A 22,920-nucleotide genomic window follows, 5' to 3' on the forward strand; every position below is an offset into this window, starting at 1 on the left:
AACTTTGATCCTAATTATATAGGAAAGAGATAATAACCACACTTTAAAGCAATTATTGTACACCTCTCTAATCCATAGGCTACAGTGTATGTATTATATTTGAAGGCAACTGAGTGTGAAATGTATTAGTAGTTTAGGAGGAACAAATTGAAGAGTGGACAGTGTTAAATCTATTTAGTATTTTATGGCCTATGCATCAGAATTCACGAAAGAGAAATAGGGCTAGCCAGAGGCAACCCGCTACTGTGTGAGGCCTATACATCTACTAGATAGCCTGGTGTTCTGACCCAATATAAATTTGAACAACAGTGCTTTGCACTTCTGTGTAATGGTCACAATACGCTTTACAGCCATTAAGGAATTAAGCTTTGCACCTCCTTAGGATGAAGGTGAGTCTTACTGTAAGGAAATTTAGGCCCTGATGCTGGAACAGACTCTTTGAGGCTGGGCTCTGTGATGTGTGGAACTTAACTGAATACAGTGGAATTCGGTGGAGGTTCAGGGGTTGGCCAGCACAGAGTCAGTTGCAGGACTGGGGCCTTAAACATGAAGGCCAAAAGTTTCAAACCTGGGTGCCTAAGTTCAGAAGGCTTATTTTAGGAACTCAAGTTTGGTCAGAGAAATTGAGTGATTTGACCAAAGTTGGACTGGAAGCCTGTGACAGCAGGAATAATACCCAGATCTTATGATTTCCAGTTTATTTATTACTTGAGCTATGATTTTGGGATAGGAGTTTTACTGAGCCATCTACAGTACAAACAGAGCATAAAAGACGGTCCCTACCCACAAAAGTTTACAATCTAATTCGGAGCCTCAGTCCAACATACTTTTTTTCTGAGCCAGTAATGAAAGTCACCAATACCAAGAATAGCTGGATCAGGTACCGGGCATATGCATGACATGCAGAGCTATAATCCCCTGCAGAAACTACAGAGCTGCTTTGTAGAGACTGCTGCAGCCCAACGGCTGAAGCAGAGTTTATGAGGGGGGCTTTCATGCCACACACACCCTGCCCAAGTAGTAAGACTGTGAAGCATCAGCATCCTGTGTGCACTTAATTGTGCATCTAAACTTGCTGAAACCTTGGTCCCAGAGATACAATAAATCAGCCAACTCTTGCCTTCCCTCTCCTCTGCTCCTTTCCCCATCCTTTCTTTCCTCCCCCTTCTCCTAAATTCACTTGTATACTGCAATCCTGTTGATATAAACACTTTAAACCCATTTACATCTACAGAGAAAATATAATTCTACTGACATCTCAATCATTTACACTGGATCAGAAGTCATTTGCTTTGCAAAGAAACAGATAGAAACAGATAACACTAACCATTGTTATTGAGGACTACAGTGAACGTTCCTTTTTTCCCCTTTCAATTCCTAGATGGCTTGGTAGTTAGATCACCCCTTTGAGACCATGGACAAGGAAATAAGTGTGGCTGCTCAGCAGGATTAATGGTTCCTCTGGTGATCTACCACTAAAATAACCATTGTATGGACACTCCTAATATGTGTGCAGAAGGAACAAAGTGACCCTAAGTCAGTCACAGAAGTACCACTTTCAGAAGGTAGAATGTCTGGGAAATGACATCACACAATCAGCCAATCAGTGTTACCTGAAACAGCCTGATGTCCTTCCTGGAAGTACAGTACTGCTTTTTGGAGGTGGTACTTCTGGTAATGAAAAGAAGCAAGATGTCAATTTTGAGGTTGTTTGGATGGACAAAGTATCTAGCTTGCACACAGGCTTCCAACCACACCTTGCCTCAGAGACTGGAGCTATCCAAAGTCTGTATGAAACCCCTGGGCTCAGTCCTGCAATGGTCTCATAGACAGAATCTAAATTGACTTCAGCTGAAGTTCTGCATTCTCAGGTCCCATTTGGGTCAACTCTAATTCTAAAAAGAGATTAATCTGGCGACCTCCGTGTAGAGTTTGTGGCAAGCTGGGCTGAGAAATATCACCTCTTTCTCTTCAGGTGGTGGGAGAGGTGAGCCACATAAAATGAGATAGAGAAGGTCTTTCCTGTCAGATTTTCAGTATTGATTTTTCATTACCATCTAAAGGGATTTCTAAAAATAACTTCTGTTAACACTAACTCTGAAAATTCACCACTGCAAAAGAAGGGGTTTCACTGAAGAGAAGCAGAAATTCAATATTCCAGAGGTAGGAAAACCAAAAATTTGTATTTGTCACTAAGGTCCTTTCCCTCCCATTTGTAAACACCACAAAATAATCACTTTATAGGCATAACTTTCTGGTATCACTGACAGCCTGTTCACTGGAGACCTGATACCATGCAAATCTAGAACTCAAACCCTGCCTCAGTACCACTCTTGGGTGCTGAAACTTCTGCAAAAGAAAACATTTTAAAACTCTCTCCAGACATATATGTAAATAATGCTCAGTCATAGCAGCACCTTCTCTTTTGCCTTCCTCAAATTTGCATTAACTTGTAGCACAAGAATTAAATATATGTTGAAGAATATGTATTTACTCAGCTTTTTTAAGTCACTTTTTAAGCAAGTTACATGAAAGTCCCTGAGTACCCTTATTTACAGAAAAACAAGTTTTTGCCATGGCATATGATACCAATTACGCTGGTGTCAAATGAGTTTACCCCTTGGCCCCGGAGAACAACTGCCTATAATATAAATGTGCTCAATCATATGCACTAGCAAGTAGACTCTCTCTCTCTCTCTCTCTCTCTCTCTCTAATGTCTATCCTATCCTCCCTGAAGGAGAGGTCACATTTTACATCAGCCATTAAAAAAAAGAGATGCATCCACTAGTCTAACTGAAAGATAGTCCAGGAGCCCAGTTTTCAAATGTAGGCACTTAAATGGAATGTCCAAATGACATATTGGGCATTGAAATCAGCACTTACTGCCTGTTTACCTACTAATGCATAAGAACCGACCTGAATGCTCAAGTGCAGGAATTCTGGACAACTTATTTAGAGGCTCATGCTTGCAAATTAGGCCTTGTACGTATAACTATAAGTATCTTTGGAGATTTTTATTAAGCAGAAGACACTAGTTTAATGTATCCTGTCCTAGTGTTCATCAGGGATTACATTTTCAATATGCTGCATAGGCGTGTACCCCTCCATTCATTTTAACAGGAGTCACATTGTTAATTCCCTACACACAGTACTGATGGAAAATCTATCCCAAGACTGTAAATGATACAAAGCTGTAAATGCTGTATGCAAGTGGTATAATACAGGCATTAGACATATGACTTCCATGTTTGTTAACCAGAATTTGAAACCCAGTCTGTGGGCTCCAAGGGAGAATATAAACCTAGGGTGCTGAAAACATCAGGATGGATCCCAGAGTCGGAGTGTCCTAACATGACTCCTTTTTACCAATGATGAATTAGTTAGTAACCACTGAGATGTGAGAAAAACAAATATGGCTAATTAGAAATACAGGGACAAATTATGTCTGCTCCAATGTGGGTACATGGAGAGAGGAGAGTGTGTGTACTAAGAATCCCTACCTTAGCTCTCCTGCATATAACACAACAGCCTTAACACTATAGCCCTCACTCCCTGGGCAAAAATGGAGGCTGGCTAATGCTGATAGAGGTATTGTTCACTGCTGACATATCAGGGTGGATTGGAGGTGTGATCATGGCTTCCCTCCCCATGCGCACATGTCCTGTGAATGAGTAAGCAGAAGGAGGCTGGCTCTGAAAGAAACATAGCTACTTTATTTCTATAACATGGGCTGCCAGTGAGTGCATCCGTCCTCCCATAGTCTTTCCACTGACTTTGGTGGTCAGCGGATCAAGCCCATAATGTCTCCAGCCACTGGTGCTCCAGTATTTTATCTTCTCTCTGCTATTCCCAAAGCAGTTGGGTTCTAGAAGTCTTAACTGACTTCTAGGCAGTTGCTATTTATATCAGTGATAGAAGAAAAAATTATACAAAAAAACCGTACAGTATCTCTGGTGATGTAAACAGGCATCGCTCTATTGAAGCCAGTGGAGCTACTTGAGATTACACCAGGTGAAGATCTGGCCCTTCACATCTAGCTATCAATAACTTGAACCATGTTTATATTGACAAGCTCACAAAACAGGATTTTTATTAGCCAAGACAGAAAACAGCATCTTCCTGATAACAAAGGTTTTAGTTCACCAACTCAAAAGCTGTGTTATAGGGAAAGTGATATTTTCCCTACACTCACTCCCCCCACACATATATTTTACAACTGAAAATACAGAAATAAATCCTCTCTTTATACCCCCATTTACCTACTTTTATTATTTGTAGTGACCCTAAATAGATACTTACATTATTAACAGAACAGCATACTGGTTTCGATCTGTGAAATCCTTTGGAAATGACAACTGTAAAGGAAGTTCTTTTAAGAAAAGAGAAAACCATTAAAGGCAGGTAGTTACACAGATCCAAAATAGTAAGATTTGAAGAAAATTTTTTCTGTGTTAAAGGAACATTTTGCTAAAATTACCATAATCCTCAATGTGAACCATTTTAATTTCTGTCCGCAAAATCTTTTTCTTTAAAATAGTTTCTTTCAACACAGCATTATTTTCCAATATGTAAAATTCTGCAGGAAACAAACAGGAGGAATCAGGGTGGAAAGATACAATGAATCACCATACAAGACAGAAATCAAGATACCAATAATTAAAGCAAAAGAGACAAATATACAATGTTAAACCTTTTTATAGTTTCTTTCTTTAAACAAGTTTTATAGTGCACCTACTTTGGAACTCAAAAGCCAAACTACCAGCTTAATTCACAATGTGCAAGGGGAGCATTAATGATTTTGTATGCTCTGTTCTGGCTTCAACAAGTTTTGTCTTCATTAAATATCAAGGGCTAAATTTTGCCTTGTGGTGCATGGCAGGTGGTAGGGGGAAAGAGCAATACCCTCACTACCCACTCCATTTAGGAGCCAGGCACAATGCAGATATTAGCATACCTGACACACAATGGGAGCGTGGATGGTTGTATGGGAGATGCTACTATGCTGAACAATGCTCTGTGTTTAAAAGAAGGCAGGCATACAGTCCTTGCCAAAATGGATGCCTGATAGTAAGAAGTGGGATAAGACTGAGAGAGCACATGATGCATCTATCACCAGCGGGAGTAAGGAGCTTGCTATCCTTAGCACCTGTCTGTCCAGTGCAAGAAAATGACCCAGAACACCTTTACTTGGTCACTACCTTTCTGTATTCCTCCCTCTCCCACACTTCAATGAGGAGCCAGGGAACAGTTTGGCTTAAAAGCCAAAGCCAGATTTGAAACAACTCTTTTGCATTTGGATGAAAGATCCTACTGTTCTTTTTTATTCTCCAATCTCACCCCCTTAATGTGGATTTTTGAAATCATACATCCTCATTTAGGGCAACAAGGGATAATCTAACTAGAATGTTAATTCTGGGCAGTCAACCAAAATGTTATAATTATAGTGTTAGGATATAATAATTTGAAGTAATCTTTAATCACACTCTTATTCTTTTATTAATAGAGGGGGATTATCTAATCTTTCACTGAAACATTATAAATAAATCTTATCTCATTATTGGGTTTTTGTTGTTGTTGTTAATGATAAGCACTCTCTCTCTAGACCTACTGCCTTCTCTTCTTTCCATAATGTTCTACGTAAATCCCACTCACATTTCTGCTTTGGTTCTTCACAAATGGGAATTTTAGAAACAAATCACAAAGAGCCAAATTCTACTCTCATAAATACTGGGCAGCTCCACAAAAGTTAATGAATTTACAAAGTATCAGAGGGGTACTAAGTATCGGAGGCTGTGTTAGTCTGTATCCACGAAAACAACGAGGAGTCTGGTGGCACCTTAAAGACTAACAGATTTATTTGGGCATAAGATTTTGTGGGTAAAAAACCCACTTCTTCAGATGCACTGAGTGATATACTTAGCCCCTGGATCACTTTTAGGGTTTCTGCAGTATAGAGCTTGACAACTACAATAAACAGTAATACTGAACATATGAAGGAGAAAGGGCAGTTGTTAGCTTTTCCTTAATTAAGTGGATTAGGATAGTTATCAACATGCTGTAACTCTATTATGTATTTGAAAGGTCTGATCGGTATGACATTTTGAAGATGCAGGGCCAGATCCTCTGCTGTGGCGGAGCTGTGCTTGGCCCAGACTAGAGGAGGACGGACAAAGATGGCTTCTTGCCACCTTTGTAGCCCTGGGATCTGTGAAATAATGTGCACCGGCCTGGACCTCCAGCACATGTTTAGAACATCTTGAGGCTGGTTTAACTAGTGCCAGGTGCCTGTGCTGTAGATTGCCAGGGTGGAGGAATGCTGGGTGGGACTGGAGGGATTGGCAATAATTGCTGCTATGGTGGTCCTACACTTCCTGATGTTTGTGGCTTGTTTGCTGCTCCCTGGCTGCTCTGACAATGCAAAGGTCCATAGCAGACAGCATAATTAGCAACATCTGAAATGTAGAGGTAATGGACCTGATCTCACAAAACGCAATTCTTGGAATTCCTATTTAAAATATCAGTGAAGGCACTCTGGATTTGCACCAGTATACTGAGGGCAGTACTTGATTCATTGTATGCAAGTTAAATTTGATGATCAGCCCTGGGAGGTCTGTACTTTAATCCAGAATAATTGGATTATAACTTTAAAAACATTTTTAAGACTACAGAAGACATTTCATACTAGAAACATAATTTACATAGTGAGTGAAAGGGATGAAGAACATCCTGCCACCTAATTAACTCAAGTGTAAATAGTAGATGAAAGATATGCATCTAGCCTAACATGTATCTGAGAAATCCTGGGAATGTTCTAGTCACTTGATTAATTTTTTCTCTTATCACTTCCAGCCATGTTTATTGCTAGAATGTAATTAAGACAGGTTTATGGAAATGAATTGCATAATTTTTTTTCTTTTACTTATGTTAAAACAAAGATTATAATAAGGAGTTTCTGTGGAATGGTGCTTACTTACTTCCAGGGTTACTTGTAGTGTGCACGCTAACAACTGGAACGCCTGGCCCTATTTTTGTAAAGGGAGAAAAGTACAAATAATAATTAAAGTAGAAACTGCTTATGAGTTGCTCTGAACTTCAACAAATAGCAAAGATCGCAATAGTTGAAGGAAGGTGAACACAGAGATGACAATAATCACTTTGTGATGCAAATCTACAAAAGTGCAGTAAAAATACCATATAATTCCAAAGAGTTCCATAATTAAGAAACTCTTTTGGTATCTTTTTTCTAGGTATTACAGTTAAATGTAGGTTTAACATATTAAAGTATTATTTACTGTATTGCAGTAGTGCCCAAGGTCAGAAAGTACCAGGACGTGTACCCCATTTTAGTAAATGCTGTATAAACACACAGGAAAACATGGGACCAAATTCTGCTGTCAATTAGACTGGTGTTGAACTCAAGCAGCTTCACCGACTTAAATTACTCATGATCTTGAGTGGTGTAATTGACAGAAGAATCGGATCTGCAGTCCCTTCTCTGAAGAGTATACAGGCTAAAAAGACAAAGAAATAAAAAGGGTGAAAAGGGAACAATAGTTTTAACCACTGCACATGACATATTTGTCTAAAAGATACATTCTGAAACAGGAAAGAGACAAAAAGAACGTGAGAAGGCCTTGTGTTGAGGAATGGAAGTCAGGCGATTTAGGTTCTCTTCTTGGATTTGCTAATAACTTCCTGTGGGACTTTGGGCAATTTACTAAAACAAAACAAAACCCAACCAACCAACCAAAAATTCAGAAAAGAATCTAAATGTTTAGTACTGATGTTTTTTTAAAATAAAGCATTTTAATTTTTTCATTTGAAATGACTTTTAGTTTCAAAATTTATTTCAATTTTATTTTAAAATTAAAAAATCTTTTAAAGAGCTCAAACACTAAGATGTTTTGTTTGACCTGAAATTATTATTATTTTTTTTTTTTTACTTTTCAGTTTTCCAAAAATTAGAAACAGTTTCACTTCAGATTGACCTAAATGATTATTTCTCTCCACTTTTCTGGTACTGCAAGTGAACAAAAAAATCAGTTTTTTTTTCATCACTCGACAAGGAGCACCAAAGGAAAGCTTATAAACAAATAAACACAAAGAAAGTCTGACAGGATACCAGCTCAACACTAGTTCTAGCAAACTGGGAATTAATTCTTCACTCAAGTCTCTGGAGGTGCTGGAGAGATTAAAAGGGATGGGATAATGAGACAGTGCTACTGACTGTGGGCAAACAGGAAATAGAAGTTAGACTATAAAACGTGTTCACAGGCAAACAGAAGGTGAAAGAACTGAAGCTTGAAGGATCAAGCTAACCAGCAGACCCCAAAGAGTTTAGCAGAGATGTGTTTTTGTCGCAGCTTTAAGCAGGGCCTATTGTTTGTTTTAAAATGTGTGTATGTGTTGGGGAGGAGGGGGATATTTGTCTGTTCAAGTTGGTTTACCTCAAACTCTTGTAAGTAAACAAGAGAAAAGCTTCTGTTGCTGGACTGTGCTGCTGACTCTGACATCTTAGAAATGTTGTGCCCCCAATACAGTCATTTTGCGCTACCCTAGTGGTCCTATGGGGCCATATTGCTGCCATAACTAGGCTGTTGAAGATTCTGTACTCCATCTTCACATAGGGATTATGCTGGGGATATACCTAGAGAAGAGGCATGTGCGATCCCAAGCTGGCAGCTCTAATTTATATTGGAGATAGGGAAAAACAAAGGTGGTGTGTAGCCATCTCTGTACCCCCTGTAGCCGCCTTGGGGCTTGCACCAAGTGCAGGGACATGCTCAAGGTTCGAGCTCATAGGGCCTGATATTCAGACATGCTAAGCATCCACAGATCCCATCAATCTCCAGTGGAGATATGGGATCTCTCTATCTCTAAAAGTCAGACCCCTAATGACCAGTCTTATTGCTAGTATAGTGAATGTCAAAGCTGGGAGCAGAATTAAGGTCATTCTCATTTCAAGTGTACAAATAAATAATTCCGCATTAAATACATTTTACTAAAACATAATAAGAACGAAAGCTATAGAGCCCAGCACCTCCTTGCACCTTGCACTGCTGGGGCAGTGGTTCAGTACTGACTCCGAAGTAAGAAACCCTTTGCTGACTTGCCCATACCACTTCCTTCAGCACCCAGGGATTGTCTAGGTTGTCTCCCAGTCAAGAACTCAGCAGGGTGAACCCTGCTTCAACCATATGTTTTCTCTGTAATGCTTTTATCTTAAGAATAAAATAGGCTTTCATAAAAAGAACTGGGTGGTAACTTCTAACTGTTGACAATTACCCTAGTATCGGTTTCTGAGGAGAAAGCAAACAAGTGCGCTTGGGCATCCTGTCTCTGTTGAGAATAACACAGTGAAGCAGGGAACTGTGCAGCCTGGAAATACTCTGGCCAGAGGGAGTAAGGCTTCGGTCTCCACCCAAGAAAGGCAATGGGTGGGGAGCTGGACACCTGACAGTGAATGCCCTTGCTAGACCTCTGAGGGGAAACACAAGTGCAATTGCCCTGAACAATGACCATGTGTGTTTGTTTATTGACAGGTATCTTAATGAAAATGCCCCTTATTTTAGTCACTATACATTTTTTTTTCTACTTGTATTAATATATTCTATTTTCAAACCTAATGGATTTTTTTTGTGAAACAGAAATACACAGTTGCAGAGAGAAGTAGATGTACAGGCAAAGAAGTGGACTGTTCAAATGTATTGCTAGATGGCTGTTTTTCGTCATTTTCTACCTTATACATTTTTACAAAAATGATTTTAGGCTCCATACCTCCAATGCGCTCTGCACAGGGGAAGCCTGTGCCTGCATGGACCTAGCAATTGAGCTTGTTGCTAGATTAGGGCCTAAATCACTACCCAGAAGAAGATATTAATATTTGATATACACAAATAAAGCACTACTTTAAACAATTTTTACTGTGAACAATATATTTGACTTACCTTTACAATGTAGTAAAAAATGCTTGTTCATGGGACTAAACTTTGCACTGAAGTACGTGCACTGATCTTCCATGAACTTGCATGAAAGACACTGGCGGTTCAGTAATCCAACAGTTGATACACTGAGAACAAAATTAGTTACAAACATCAGAAAAGTTTCATTTGATAATATAACAAACTTATGAAGTGATGCCAAAGGCCCACCAGACATTAGGTTTGTTTCCTGATCTCCACTCGTCTCTTGCTAATTTTTTTTTTTTGCTAGTTTTGCACCGAATATGACATGCTGTTGGTTGCTCCATTAAGCTACAATCCTACAAGCTGTTCTGTGAGGGAGGTCTTCTAAACCTGCATGAAACAGCTTACAGGACTGAGACCTTAATTATTAAAGGTACCCTTGGGAGTGAGAATAAAAGTAAAACATTAATGAGAATTAGGGAGCTGTAGCTTTTAGAACTGGGGTTTCTGCATGGATGAGGCAGTCTGCCCACAAATTTTAGACTGAAGGATTGGGGCTTTTGTAAATATAATTTTAGCCACATTGAGAAAGCTTTCTATACAGTATACCAGTCTGAAGAATACATATGTATTATACCATTGCATTCAGAGTTCACCAAATTTTTAATTTTATATTATATTCACATAAATATGATTGGCAATTTTTGAGCATAAAGTAGTATTTTACACCTACATTGTACTCATTTTGCTCAAGTGCAGATGACTAAACAAGCTGTGAGACAGCAGGAGGTCAGGCACACAGAATCTCTTTCTAGTTTATAGTACTTGTGTTAGGGCTATTGTAAATTTTCCTCTGAGTATTACTTACCTATGTAGCTGTCTCCCTCTTGGGGAATCTTCAGTGCTTAAAAAATAACTGCCCAAGAAAGACAAATAAAATTAAACTCACTTCTGAAAACTCTCTGATCCATATAATGTTAGGAAGAACTTTCAACATGAAGCCCAAATCCATGCAAAGCCCATTATGCAACAAATAGAGCTGGGTGAAATTTTTTACACTTTTTTTGTGTGAAATGTTTTACAAACTCATGCTGGTTTCGCTGAATCGTTTCAGTAAAAAAAAAAAAAATCTGAAAAAGTCAAAACATTTCAATTTTTCAATTCAAAATGAAATTTTTTGTTTCAAATTTTCCTTTAATTTTATTTGAAAAAATAATTTAAAAGGTTTAAAAAATGCTGGAAATCAAAATGATTCATTTCAATTCAGATCAAACAAAATGTTTCTCCCTCATCTTTACGCATCACTGAACATTTCAAAAAATGTTTTCAGTTTGAACCAAAGTATTTTTGGTTTTCTAAATTTCCAATGAGCCCCAAAAAATCCATTATTCACCCGGCTCAAATGTGCAGAAAGCTTTACATACCCAGGCTGATGTATGTTTTCATATCAAACCAATGCTGAACTCTCGGGGGCACATTATGGCTGCCTCTGTGTGGCACTTACGCACTGAACAGCATCCAAAAAGAGCTTCTTTCCTTTTCAAAATCCACAGATGGATCTATCTGTAACTGCATCCCCCAGTAACCCTGGAGGCAAGGGTACTGATTCGAATCTCACACAGGCTCCATCACTGCTGCTGAAACTCTTTTTACTTCACTGGAGCTCAGAGTCAAGCACATTATATTTATTTCTGCCTTATACAGATATAAAGAAGACCTGTTCCAAAGCCCATTGTAGTCAGCTAGACTCATTCCATTGACTTCAATCTGTTTTGTATCAGGCCCATACTCTCTCCAGGCACTGCCATTCAGTCAGTGCACTTCCTTCCTTATTTAGGAACCTTAATATAGTCCCTGATTTGGTTTTGACCAGGTTTCATTAATAAATTGGTTGAAACTCAATGATTTTGGCTGAGTTCCCCTCTATTTTCTGATTTGAGTTTTTGTATCTGTTTGAACAGAGAACATCAAAGTGAAGCTTGGAAGATTGGAATGCCCACACATTGAAACCAAAGAAAAGGTATAAAACCCCTGTGAACTCAAACCTCTGAGTTTTATCAAGTCTAATAATATTGCCAGGTTTTTTTTTCTTGGATTCTGGAGGGTGGAGAGGGGGAGTGGGGTTGGAAAGGTTATTAACTCCATGCTGTAGTTTAATTCCTTTTATTTAATCAACAGAATGAGTCAGTAGATGGCACAGCATATCTCCATTAGTTATTCAAAAAGGATACTTGCATTACCTTGGCAGATCAAATGTATGAAAGTGCTCTTTGTACTATGGTTATAATTTATGGCAGTGCTTTGCAAATGAAAAAAATATTGTTACTTAATTGTATATACACTATTTCCAGTTAAATTAATTCTATCTCAATAATTCAGATATTTTACCTGCAGACAAAGAACACTAATACTCACATCTTTTGAGTATTTTCATCATATGCCAGGATTTTGATAACTTCCCAGTTTCCTGATGTCAGGTGTCTCACACTGATTTGTTCAGTTTTAGCCTGCAGAGAAACTGTAAGTATTGACTTTCATCTTACTACTTACGTTTTTCTTTACCTAACGTGATTGTCAGCACACATCATTACTGATTTACAGCTTTTTAATCTTTTAATGTACAACATAACTCACTTAAACCACAAAACCCACATGCACTGAAAGGCATTGACTGTAAGGATCCTTTCTCCCTCAATATTAACTTTTCCAAAGGTAGTACAATCATGTCAGTTTCCATTGCATTATTTGTTTTCAATTACTCATACACAATATCGACAATAGAGGTTCTATATTTTATCTAGGTTGGCATATCTTTAATTTTGGTGCAAGTTTGATTTCAGCTAGAGGCTATCACAATACATGCTGAAATTTTCACTATATTAAAAAAAACCTTTAAACTAACAAATAAGTGTTTTTCTTCCAGAAACGAGAATAAAGGTGCAAAAGATCAAAGCCAGATCTTTAGTGCAGCAATTCACAGCAGCTGAGGATTTGACCCCAAAGCTGCAAGGAGCTAAACATAAATAAATATCACCTGTGTTTCTTGAAGATTTGCTTGTCCTTTACTTGCTGAAGTGGCACAAAGAGGCATAGCTTGACCCTATGCATTCAAAGTGCTGTACAAACATTAGCCAGTTACTGCAGAAAATTTACTGTAGGTTTGTACAGAGCAGAGCATAATGGGGCCCTGACCTGGTCTAGGCCTCTAGGCATTAACACAATACAAATAAACAACACCAATACTACTACCATCCTGCGAGGTAGGCACATCAGTGTTTTAATCCCCTTTGTTGCTAACTTGCTAGGAATCAAGGCAGAGCTGAACGTGGTCCCTAGAATCCACCTGTTATATTTGCATTTAAACTATCAGAGCCTAAACTTCCAGTCATTAGAATTACAGTGTCTCAACCACTGAGAAAATAAAAAAGACTGCTTGGGAAACAATTGTACTGCAAGTGTAAGGTATTACAGTAGTTCCTAGAGGCCCCATCTGAGGTCAGGGCCACATTGTGCTAGGTGCTGTATGTATCTATATTAAGAAATATTCCATTAAAAGGGGGGTCCTGACATTAGTTGGGGCATCTAGAAACTATTGAAATGAGTGAGTGTTTCCTGTCTGCTTAGATGGTAGAGGCTAGAGGACTCTTCATTTATAACAAAGTTCCATCCGTGGCAGCACTGAAGGGAATTTTTAAGTTCTGAAATCACAGATTCCAAAGTAAGCTGTGGTTTATATTGCTGGTAAGTATTAAACAATGTGGCTGTTTTTCAAGGTTACAGCTGTAATACATAATTTATTATGCTTGCTGGCAATTTTTGCCTCAAATCATTTAAATTACTTTTAAATTCTCATACTATGGTAGAAAATAAGAACCACTGTATATTTGTATTTTTTGGGGCGGGGAGGAGGGGAGGGAAACTAACTAAGAATTTCCAATAGACATATCACTCCTGGTTCAGTCCAATTTTTTAATTAATTTCTTTTCAATATGATATAAATTATTAAAGGTATTTGGGAACATAACACAGATTGAACACTTTACATTCAACAAGTAAATAAATTGATAGGCTCTAACACTTTTAAAAATAGTGCCCCAGAGAAATTAAGTTAGATGCTTTTGATAACCTGATTTGGTTATGTAATTGACATTTTATGTGATAGCTTTTCTAAAACTTAGCATTAAGAAGGTTGATTTAAGATGTTCTAAGCAAAACCACCATATCTCACTAGCTGTGCTTCATTTGGATAATCAAACCCCAATGATTAATTGAAACAGAAGTGCATTGATCGTTAAAGTTTAATTCTGTGTTGTTAGACTTTTATGTTGGGGGCAATAAAACTGCTTAACTTCTCCTGTGTCTACAATGCTTACTTCTGCTTAACATTACCAATGAAAGCTCTTAAGTGGGCAATTAAACATAACATTCCATTGTTTACTGCAAGTGTTCATTGTGGATTTTGGTTTTCACGATGTTGTGTACTAACCACCTATTTAAAATTCTGCTGAGGCAACTGTTATGCTTCTGTGGCTCACACAAAGTGTGACAAATATTTGATATGACAAAAGACTTTATGTGAAATGGTTAATATAATTTTCATGTCTCCATGTTTGCTTTAGAAATGGACAATCAGATTAATACAGTGTGCAAAGCACAGCATATAAACACATTTCCTATCCTTTATTGCCCCATATGAGCCCCATTACCATACAGAGTGTTGCTTACTGATGAATAACGATCAGTATATGGAATGTCTGGTTTCCTCGTATATATGTAGATATATATGTAGATAAAAACTAACTCCAGGGAGCAGCTATACACTAAAAAAACAAATTCATCACTAGTGTAAGGTAGTACAATTCCACTGAAGTCAGAATTAGACCTATTCATAGTCGTGGTGAATTTGGCCCAAACAATCTGAGGTCTTTGCCACTTTGCAGTTGTATATTCCCCCATGTTCTTATTCTGCTGAAAAGGGATGGACTGCTAAGCATTGAAGCACGTTTTCCTTTAAAGATATGTGTAAGTCCCATTGAAGTCAGTCCTTAAAGTTAATCATGTGCTTAAGTTCTTTGCCAAACAGGAATGGATTTAAGCGTGTGCTTATATGCTTTATTAAATTGGGGCCTTTATTGAGTTTCCCCAAAACTTTGGTCAGGTCTAATGAATCATAGAATCATAGACTATCAGGGTTGGAAGGGACCTCAGGAGGTCATCTAGTCCAACCCCCTGCTCAAAGCAGGACCAGCCGACAAGTTCACTCCAAACTTTTTATCGGCACTAACATTTCGTGTGACCTTACAAGACATTTTCCCTCCATTTTGTTATTATTTCAAACACTTTTGCAGGCTACACAGCACCATACAATGGGAAAGATGCCTAAATAGGACTGCCTTGATTGTTACATTAGCGTAATAGTCTCTGATTTTCATGCACATCACTGGTTAATTGAACGATGGAAGTTTGACACATACACTTATGTTTCCCATTCTAAAATCTTAGGGCACGTCTTCACTTGCAATGTTAAAGCGCTGCCACAGCGCTCTAAAAAACCCACCTCCATGAGGTGAGCAGCTCCCAGCGCTGGGGCACTGTTTACACTGGCGCGTTACAGCGCTGAAACTTGCAGCGCTCAGGGGGTTGTTTTTTCACACACTTGAGGGAGAAAGTTGCAGCGCCGTAAAGTGCCAGTGTAAACAAGCCCAAAGTGATAAGTTAAGGTGCAACTGCTCTTTCTTTTTTTCACACTGCATTGTGAACAACATGCTTTATACTGAGATCAACATGAACATTATCATAAGCGTGTGACACCAAGGAGCATTGGTATCATGAATGGCTGCTATTTTAATTCCTTAAGGCTCCTTTGAAAATCCCAGCATAAATTGTCTGGGATATGGCCACCTCTCTTCTTGTGTCCTATTGAGATCAGCTCAGGTACCTGAATTATCAGCCCCCTGATTTAAGTGGGAGCTAGAGGAATTCTCAGCTCTATAACTTAGGCTCAGATTCTCCAAGGGTTTTTGATGCCTCACTCCTATTAATTTCAGTTGAAATTAGGGGCCAAAATCTGTTAGAGGATCTGGGCCTTACTTTCTATGTTAGTTCACCACAGTCCAAATCCACTGGAACTTCTGGTCACACTGCACACTTTGTCCCAGGGGGATAACCCAAAGAAGTCAAAGTCATTGGAAAATGTAGCACTTGGAAGTGGCAGAATTCTAGTCTGGTTGAACTTTGGAGGGTTTCAGATTTGGACATTGGTTCCCGTGTATGTTTTATCAATTAAATTTTGTGTGTGCACCCAGAGTTCTGGACTGACATTTAAATATATATATATATATATATAAAGTAAAATTGGCATTCCTGAAGATTTCCTTGATTTCTATATTCATATGGAATTTATTGGATTAATACAGAGCATTACCTTGCTATGGAGGATTTAGAATGCAAACAACCTCTATGACTAGTTCTGGAGACAGGAAGAGAGATTGACTACCAGGTGCTGTGTGAGTGCCTGCTGTTGACAGATCTATTGAGCATCTTTGGCATCAGCCTACTATGGAGAGAGAGTTCATCCACCTTCCTGACTACACGGTGCTGCAAATGTGTCTTGCAGAAGACAGAGACAGACACGACAGAGAAAAGGTCACGACAGAGAAAAGGCTATCCCAATTATACATATGTGGAGGCTCTCAAGTGTCTACTTAGGGCAGTCTTTTCTTTGTGTAAGACATCACCAGGGACACCCCTTACCAATATGCCTGGGGATTTATACAACCACTCCCCCAAAATATGAACTGAAGCAAAAACTTACCTGAACAATAAGCATTGCTATGTGGTGGAATTCACCCCGGCCACCTTGTTTCACTGGGACTATCATAAAGAACTTACTTCCATCTTTGGAGAAAACTGGCTCCTCATTCTATAAATATAAAATTGTTTCATTTGTCTCAAACTGTGTATTAAACTCTCCATCAAATAATCAGCTTGGATATCTAAATCTGTGGATTGTCGTTGCTTACACGAAAGTTAAAGAGGTGTCCTTCAGCTTTCAGCATAACTGTGTCTATATACCATGGTAAAAATAATGGAACTAGAATGGCTAAACCTCAAAGGGTTCTGAGATATGGTTCAATTCAGCAGCTATAAATTCAGACACTTTTTCAAAACTCTTTTGCCTGAATATTTGGGCTGAAAATCTCACAAAACTGACTCTCTCTCATGTGATTTTTGGTATTGTCCTCTTTTGCTAGTGTTGGAAATACTAGAGAGTTTCCTTTACGGACATATGTATAATGAAAGAAACAAGTTTTATTGATAATGATGACAAATGTTGTCTACTGTGTCAATTCAGCAAAGCAAACTTGGCTTTTACAGGACTTAAGCCACCGTTTCTGAATTTGGATGGACATAAGCACATGTAAATGCTTTGATGAATCAGCGCCCTATCATTGACTGTTGAACTGTGTAAGTAACTTTGCTTGTTATGCATCTCCTAATCCAACATCATATAGAAATGTTAAAGGGACACTGCCAACCAGAAAATCATAATTTTTAATGATTTTTTCTTCAACAGCTTACAAGATGTGACCTGAAATGTGTTTTAAATAAATATGTTTCATCCATTTTTGCAATCTGTTGGATTTTTTATTTGAATCTGTGAAAGTGGAACCATTTGCTGACATTTTGGATCTACATACAATTCATGTGTGTTAACTTTGTCATATTATTCTCAAGCATTCCTCTGGAGCGTTATACAACCTCTTTCTCTTCTATTCCTTTGCATCAGTTTTGAACAGGAGGAAAAAAGGAGTAAAAACATTTTTATCTGAAAAGTCAGCAGATCTTACTCAATGCACACAGAAGTAATTTTTACACAGTCATTTTTCTGATGATCATATGTTATATTAATGTGGGGGTCCTAAAAAGTGACTATTTTATTTTAACAGAAATGTCATTTTACATTTCATTAAAGAAAATCAAATAACGAGATAAAAGTAACAATAGAAGCAGCTATGCATTACATATTTCAGACATCATTCATACAGTACCTGTTTAGAAAGCCACACTTCTGATGTAATCTCATATTTCTAAAAGAGAAGAATTATCTTTATGAAATATATACAGATCAAAAAAATCCTTACTTTCATCAAAATGACTCTTTATATTTAATGTTTGTGTCCTGTGTTACAGAGCTCTAGCCCAGTGGTTCTCAAACTTCATTATACCATGACCCCCTTTTGACAACAAAAATTACTACACTACTCCAGGAGGACGAACAGAAGCCTGAGCCTGCCCGAGACCAGCTGCCTCGGGCCTGGGGCCAAAGCCCAAGAGCTTCGGTCCCGAGTGGGGGGCCTGCAACCTGAGCCCTGCTGCCCAGGGCTGAAGCCGAAGCTGAGCCTACCACCAAGGATGAAACCCTCAGGCTTCGGCTTCAGCCCCAGGCCCCTGCAAGTCTAACACCAATCCTGACAACCCCATTAAAATGGTGTTGTGACCCACTTTGGGGTCCCCACCCACAGTTTGAGAAGCTCTGTTCTAGTCTTTCCAATGACATTATCCCCAAAATGTACAATACTTAAAAGGTTATAACAGATGATAATTTAATTATAAATACAGCTGTCTTTCTGAATTTCCAGGATAACTAGGGACATAAGATCTTTTAAAATCCTTTTTTATTAGCTTCAAAAAGCTTTGAACAGACAGTAAGATTTGGTTTTTAACTCTAGGCATCATCTGACAACTGGAAATTTTTAGGACCTTCAGCAACATTGGCTAAACAGCCAGCACCAGATTTCTATCATTTGTTTTCATCTGAAGCATGTTTTTCATGGGTCATAGTTTAGTTTAGTTTCATGGGTAATAGTTTAATGAATACATCAAAATCTTAGTATCTACTATATCATGCTTCATGTAGGGCCATTGCCTTTACATCATACCATACAACCAGGTACTCCATATATCTACTAGTAAAATAATATGGGACAGATTTGCAGCTGCTATGAATTGTCTTAGCTGCACTGAAGTTATGATAATTGACACCAGCTGAGGATCTGCCCCTAGAACTGAGGTCCGATCAACTAAAATTCAAGTGGCTATCATAATTGGATCATTTGTTTTGATATAAATCTTTTTGGAATTGCAAATGAATACTGATAAACTCTTGAGATATTTACAAAAGTTGCATATGCATTAGCACTGAAATGGTAATATATGCTGTAAAACATTCTTGCACTGAGGATTTTTCAGTTCAGTTAGAAAGCCATGAGTCTTGTCCCACTGTCACTGAAGTCAATGGCTAAACTTTCCCTCAGTCTAATGGGTGCTGTGACAAAGTGGGAAATATCTGTGTTATTTTTTATGAGTATTGTGCATACCTCTGTGTTTGTTTATGTGGGTTACTTGATATGGAGGTAGATCAAAATGAGGTTGTAAGAACGAAACCAATAGGAAACAAAACAATGGCAAAGATAAAGTGTTATCAGAGCTATCTAAGCCTCTATCCAGGCTAGACTGCTTTACTCTTCCCAAGGCTAAGCATAGCATACAAAGGAATCCTAACCGTTAAATATGGTGGCCTCAGGAAGGGGGTGGAAGGAAGTTGTCAGCTGCTGCAGGCTGATACAGATTGACTGAGAGTAAATGTCTGCAGCAAGAAGGCTGTAACTTCTTCCCCAAAGAGAACAGGGGGCACCAAGACTAAGACACGTCTACATAGGGGCTTGTGGTGAATGCTAAGTGTAAGTAAGACAGTAGGTGTATGGGTCTCTTTGTTGTTTTAAATCCACTTCTCTCAATGCTGTGAACCTTTTGGCAAATAAATCCTACTTTGTTTGAAGAAGCTGCTTCTGTGTCACTGCATTTTATTACTATCCACATGATCCCAACTGGAACCATTCAGTGAGTGGTTGGATTGTTGGGTTTCACCCCAGGGAAAGGAGAAGTTGTGGGTATTGAAAAGGGTGCACCTGAGGGACTGGACACAGCTACCCAGGGCCATGACAGGTGCAGACTGCAGCTTTTATATGTTTGAGATTCCCAGTTATGACAGGAATCAAGACGAATGAAATAAATATTTCTGAGAGGTGCTACAGAGCAGTTAGTGTAAAGGTGTTATACAATATTCTTTTCTTTTTCTTGTATACAATCCAATCACATTCCAGCAACACCCGCAAGCTCTCCTTTACCTGTCACATTTTGTGGTCCATCTGAAGGTGTACATTCACAAATATTTCTGAAGGCACCCAGACTTATAAAAAAAGTATAAAGAGGGATGAGTGATGGGTGCACGTGTCTTTGGAAATAGAAAGGTCATCATAGGATGAACACTTAGTTTCCAGTCCTGTTTTTATTGAACTCAAGGGGATTGTTATCATGGTCTTCAATTCAGGCAGGACCTGCCGGGTATGGAGACATGTTTGTGTGAGGGGAAAACGAGGAACCATGTCCTGAAACTTTGTGAAAAAGCTTCTGTTTTGAAATGGTGCCACGTCCTATCACCACACAGAGGATGCTGTCAGAATCAGCAGCAAAAGCATTAAAATAAACATTCCTTTTGATGGGACTGGCCACTTTTTAGAGCTGTGTTATCATGGCTAAATTACAGGATAAAAAGTGAAATATTATTTCAACATTGGGCTCCTGTGGAAACATCACATCTTAGCAATGGCTTCTTCTACCGGCAGGAAATTTGGAAACAAAAGTTATCTTCTCTACTAACTGTTCTGAACTTTAGCTCCCCTTCACACACCCTTATGACTCCATGACAGTCACCATGTGTGATTTTCTTTGAAGCCCACAAAAACCTCTCCCCAGTCTTCCCAGAAATGTCAATTTCAATTTTTAAAAAATAGCGTTATCTTAACAATCAAATATATTGTTTAGATACGATGAGCCTCTGGGGACTATCCTGCATCTTTTCTTTAAATCCATGCAAACCTTTACAGATACTAAGGTCTGGAATGGAACTATGTGGAGAGAAAGAACAGTGACTGGACAGCTGAGAGTACCTGAAGGGATATACCTTGCCTCTGCCTTAGCTAGCTGTAAAATGCCTGATTTTCAGAGGTGATGATCATCTGAAGTTGAATAATGAACAAAGCGTAGGAACTCTGAAAATTAGGTCTCTCAATTTTACTGATTGCATTAAATCATTACATTGTAAAATCTGGATTTCTATCCTTTCATTTATCTCCATGTTATCTGATTATATTTAGTTAGTAATTACGGCATCAAAAGACATTCTGAAGACTAAACGCCAAACACCTATTTCTGGTGATAAGGATAAATATCAGTAACGTAATCTGTGAAAGAAAGAAACAAGGAAATCTGACTTACCTTGCTACAAGCCCCAGTCGTGGTCTCACAAACCGTAAGAATGGAAATGTTCTGAGGTCTGTTTAACCATCTCACCACAGTCTTGGTATTGCTTACCCACTTTACCATAGTGATGTAGTATTCTCTGAGGTAAACATAAATTTTAAAATATAGTGGTCATATAATTTATATACGGCTGTATAACGTTTTAAATTATAGTAGTAAGTAGACCAAATCTGGAAAACAAAGCCTGAACTGAGTTGCTCCCTGTGAAAACATCAGTATTGAGGGATGAAATTGGATACCCAAATGACAAATATATTGGGTCATGGATGCCACCACTAGGAATAGTGGTTATGGCATGCTGCTTGCCTGGGAAGTTTCTGCTCCTTTAGCAGTTATCTTGTAATCTTTTAAGTAGCCGTGAGACACATGCACCTTCTACAGACTTTGTCCCACATGACTGTATGCAATACATTATTCAATGAAGATTTAAACTGTATAAAATACAGGTTGTAAATATGTCAAATTACTGCCATATTTAAAATAGTTTCCCAAAAATATATACTGTCCATTTTGATACTGATGCAGCAAACCACATAAACATGTGCTTAACTTTGTGCAAGTTAGTAAGGTGTTTTATGAAACAGAAGAGAGGTTAGAGCAAAGCACTGAAAGTTAGGTATTGGAAACTAATCAGGACTGTGCCATTGAGTCATGGTCAGAATAAAAGGAGAGTAAATTTACTTGCATTCTCGTTTGTCTGTTCAGTGTGAGAAGCAAATAAGTAAAAGGAGAACCTACACAGAAACCAGATGTTGCACCTGAACTTTCCTAGACTAATCACATGTGGTAACGAATGCATTTGTTTTCAAAAATAGTCTGCAGATTGCAGTATTTCTTTGCTATGCCAGACGCTTCTCTGTCCTGGACATATAGCAGACATCAAACTAAGAGAAACAAACTTTTGCACAAACACTCAATCCCTCCCTCACAAAAACAAAAACAAAACAAAACCACAGAAACCCACCATTCCTTTGCAAGGTTTGTGGGACCATTTTAAAATGCCACTGATACTCTGTAAGTATTCGATGCAGGGACCGAGTGAAGAGAAGTCAGACGCTGTGTCACTGTTAGTCGACTTTCACTGTAACAAATAATTTGTAATACCAGACAAACTGTCCATCCCCAGACATGTTTGGCTCAGCAAAGGACTCCAACACACAGATTTTAATGACACAGAATATCTACCTATCTCCTGCAGAAATCCTGTTATGCTGTCAAACTAAAGATGTTACTAAGAAGGCCTGTTGCAGCTTGTCATCACAAAGAAACTTGGTGTGCTTGCTTCAATTCACTGCTTATGGCAGCTGGCAGCTTCTACGGTCCAGCTGAGAAATGCTTAACATTGGACTTAAACAATGTGTCTAGAAATTCAGTCCCACTTTAAACCGAGGCTGTTAGCTTGCACTTAATTAGTTTTGTCATGTAGTTTTGATGGAAACTTTATTACTTGTTAACAGCAGATATTTAATTATAGAGTCAAAAGACATATTACTACATCACAGACAGCCAATTGGTGGCCTGTAGGAAAGTTTTGTGGGACTTTGATGCTGCACACAAAAGATAATGGGCCCAGGAAAGCAATGCAGATGCCCCAGGTTTGAATTTGACCCCATGTTTATGGCATGCGGT

General features: G+C 38.5%; 1 protein-coding gene across 3 annotated transcripts in view; it reads right to left on the reverse strand.

The window, feature by feature from the left end:
* The window catches only part of DPP10 (dipeptidyl peptidase like 10), a 427,741-nt gene that overhangs the window by 19,524 nt on the left and 385,297 nt on the right, over window positions 1-22,920 (reverse strand). For 2 of the 3 annotated variants that reach the window (XR_006284806.1, XM_037912763.2), the window contains exons 11-19: window positions 21,247-21,370; window positions 17,958-17,996; window positions 16,721-16,828; window positions 12,322-12,413; window positions 10,775-10,822; window positions 9,949-10,070; window positions 6,976-7,023; window positions 4,479-4,577; window positions 4,301-4,370 (exon numbers count right to left, since the gene is read on the reverse strand). Coding sequence is in view for 2 of the 3 variants with exons in the window: in XM_037912763.2 (XP_037768691.1) it covers window positions 4,301-4,370; window positions 4,479-4,577; window positions 6,976-7,023; window positions 9,949-10,070; window positions 10,775-10,822; window positions 12,322-12,413; window positions 16,721-16,828; window positions 17,958-17,996; window positions 21,247-21,370 (750 nt within the window). In the remaining variant the exon portion in view is untranslated. Of the gene's footprint in view, window positions 1-4,300; window positions 4,371-4,478; window positions 4,578-6,975; window positions 7,024-9,948; window positions 10,071-10,774; window positions 10,823-12,321; window positions 12,417-16,720; window positions 16,829-17,957; window positions 17,997-21,246; window positions 21,371-22,920 lie in introns of all 3 variants that reach the window. The other variant, XM_043525123.1, reaches the window with a different exon arrangement.

This window comes from Chelonia mydas, chromosome 11 (assembly GCF_015237465.2).
Source record: "Chelonia mydas isolate rCheMyd1 chromosome 11, rCheMyd1.pri.v2, whole genome shotgun sequence".
In the NCBI taxonomy this organism is placed as follows: Eukaryota; Metazoa; Chordata; order Testudines; family Cheloniidae; genus Chelonia; species Chelonia mydas.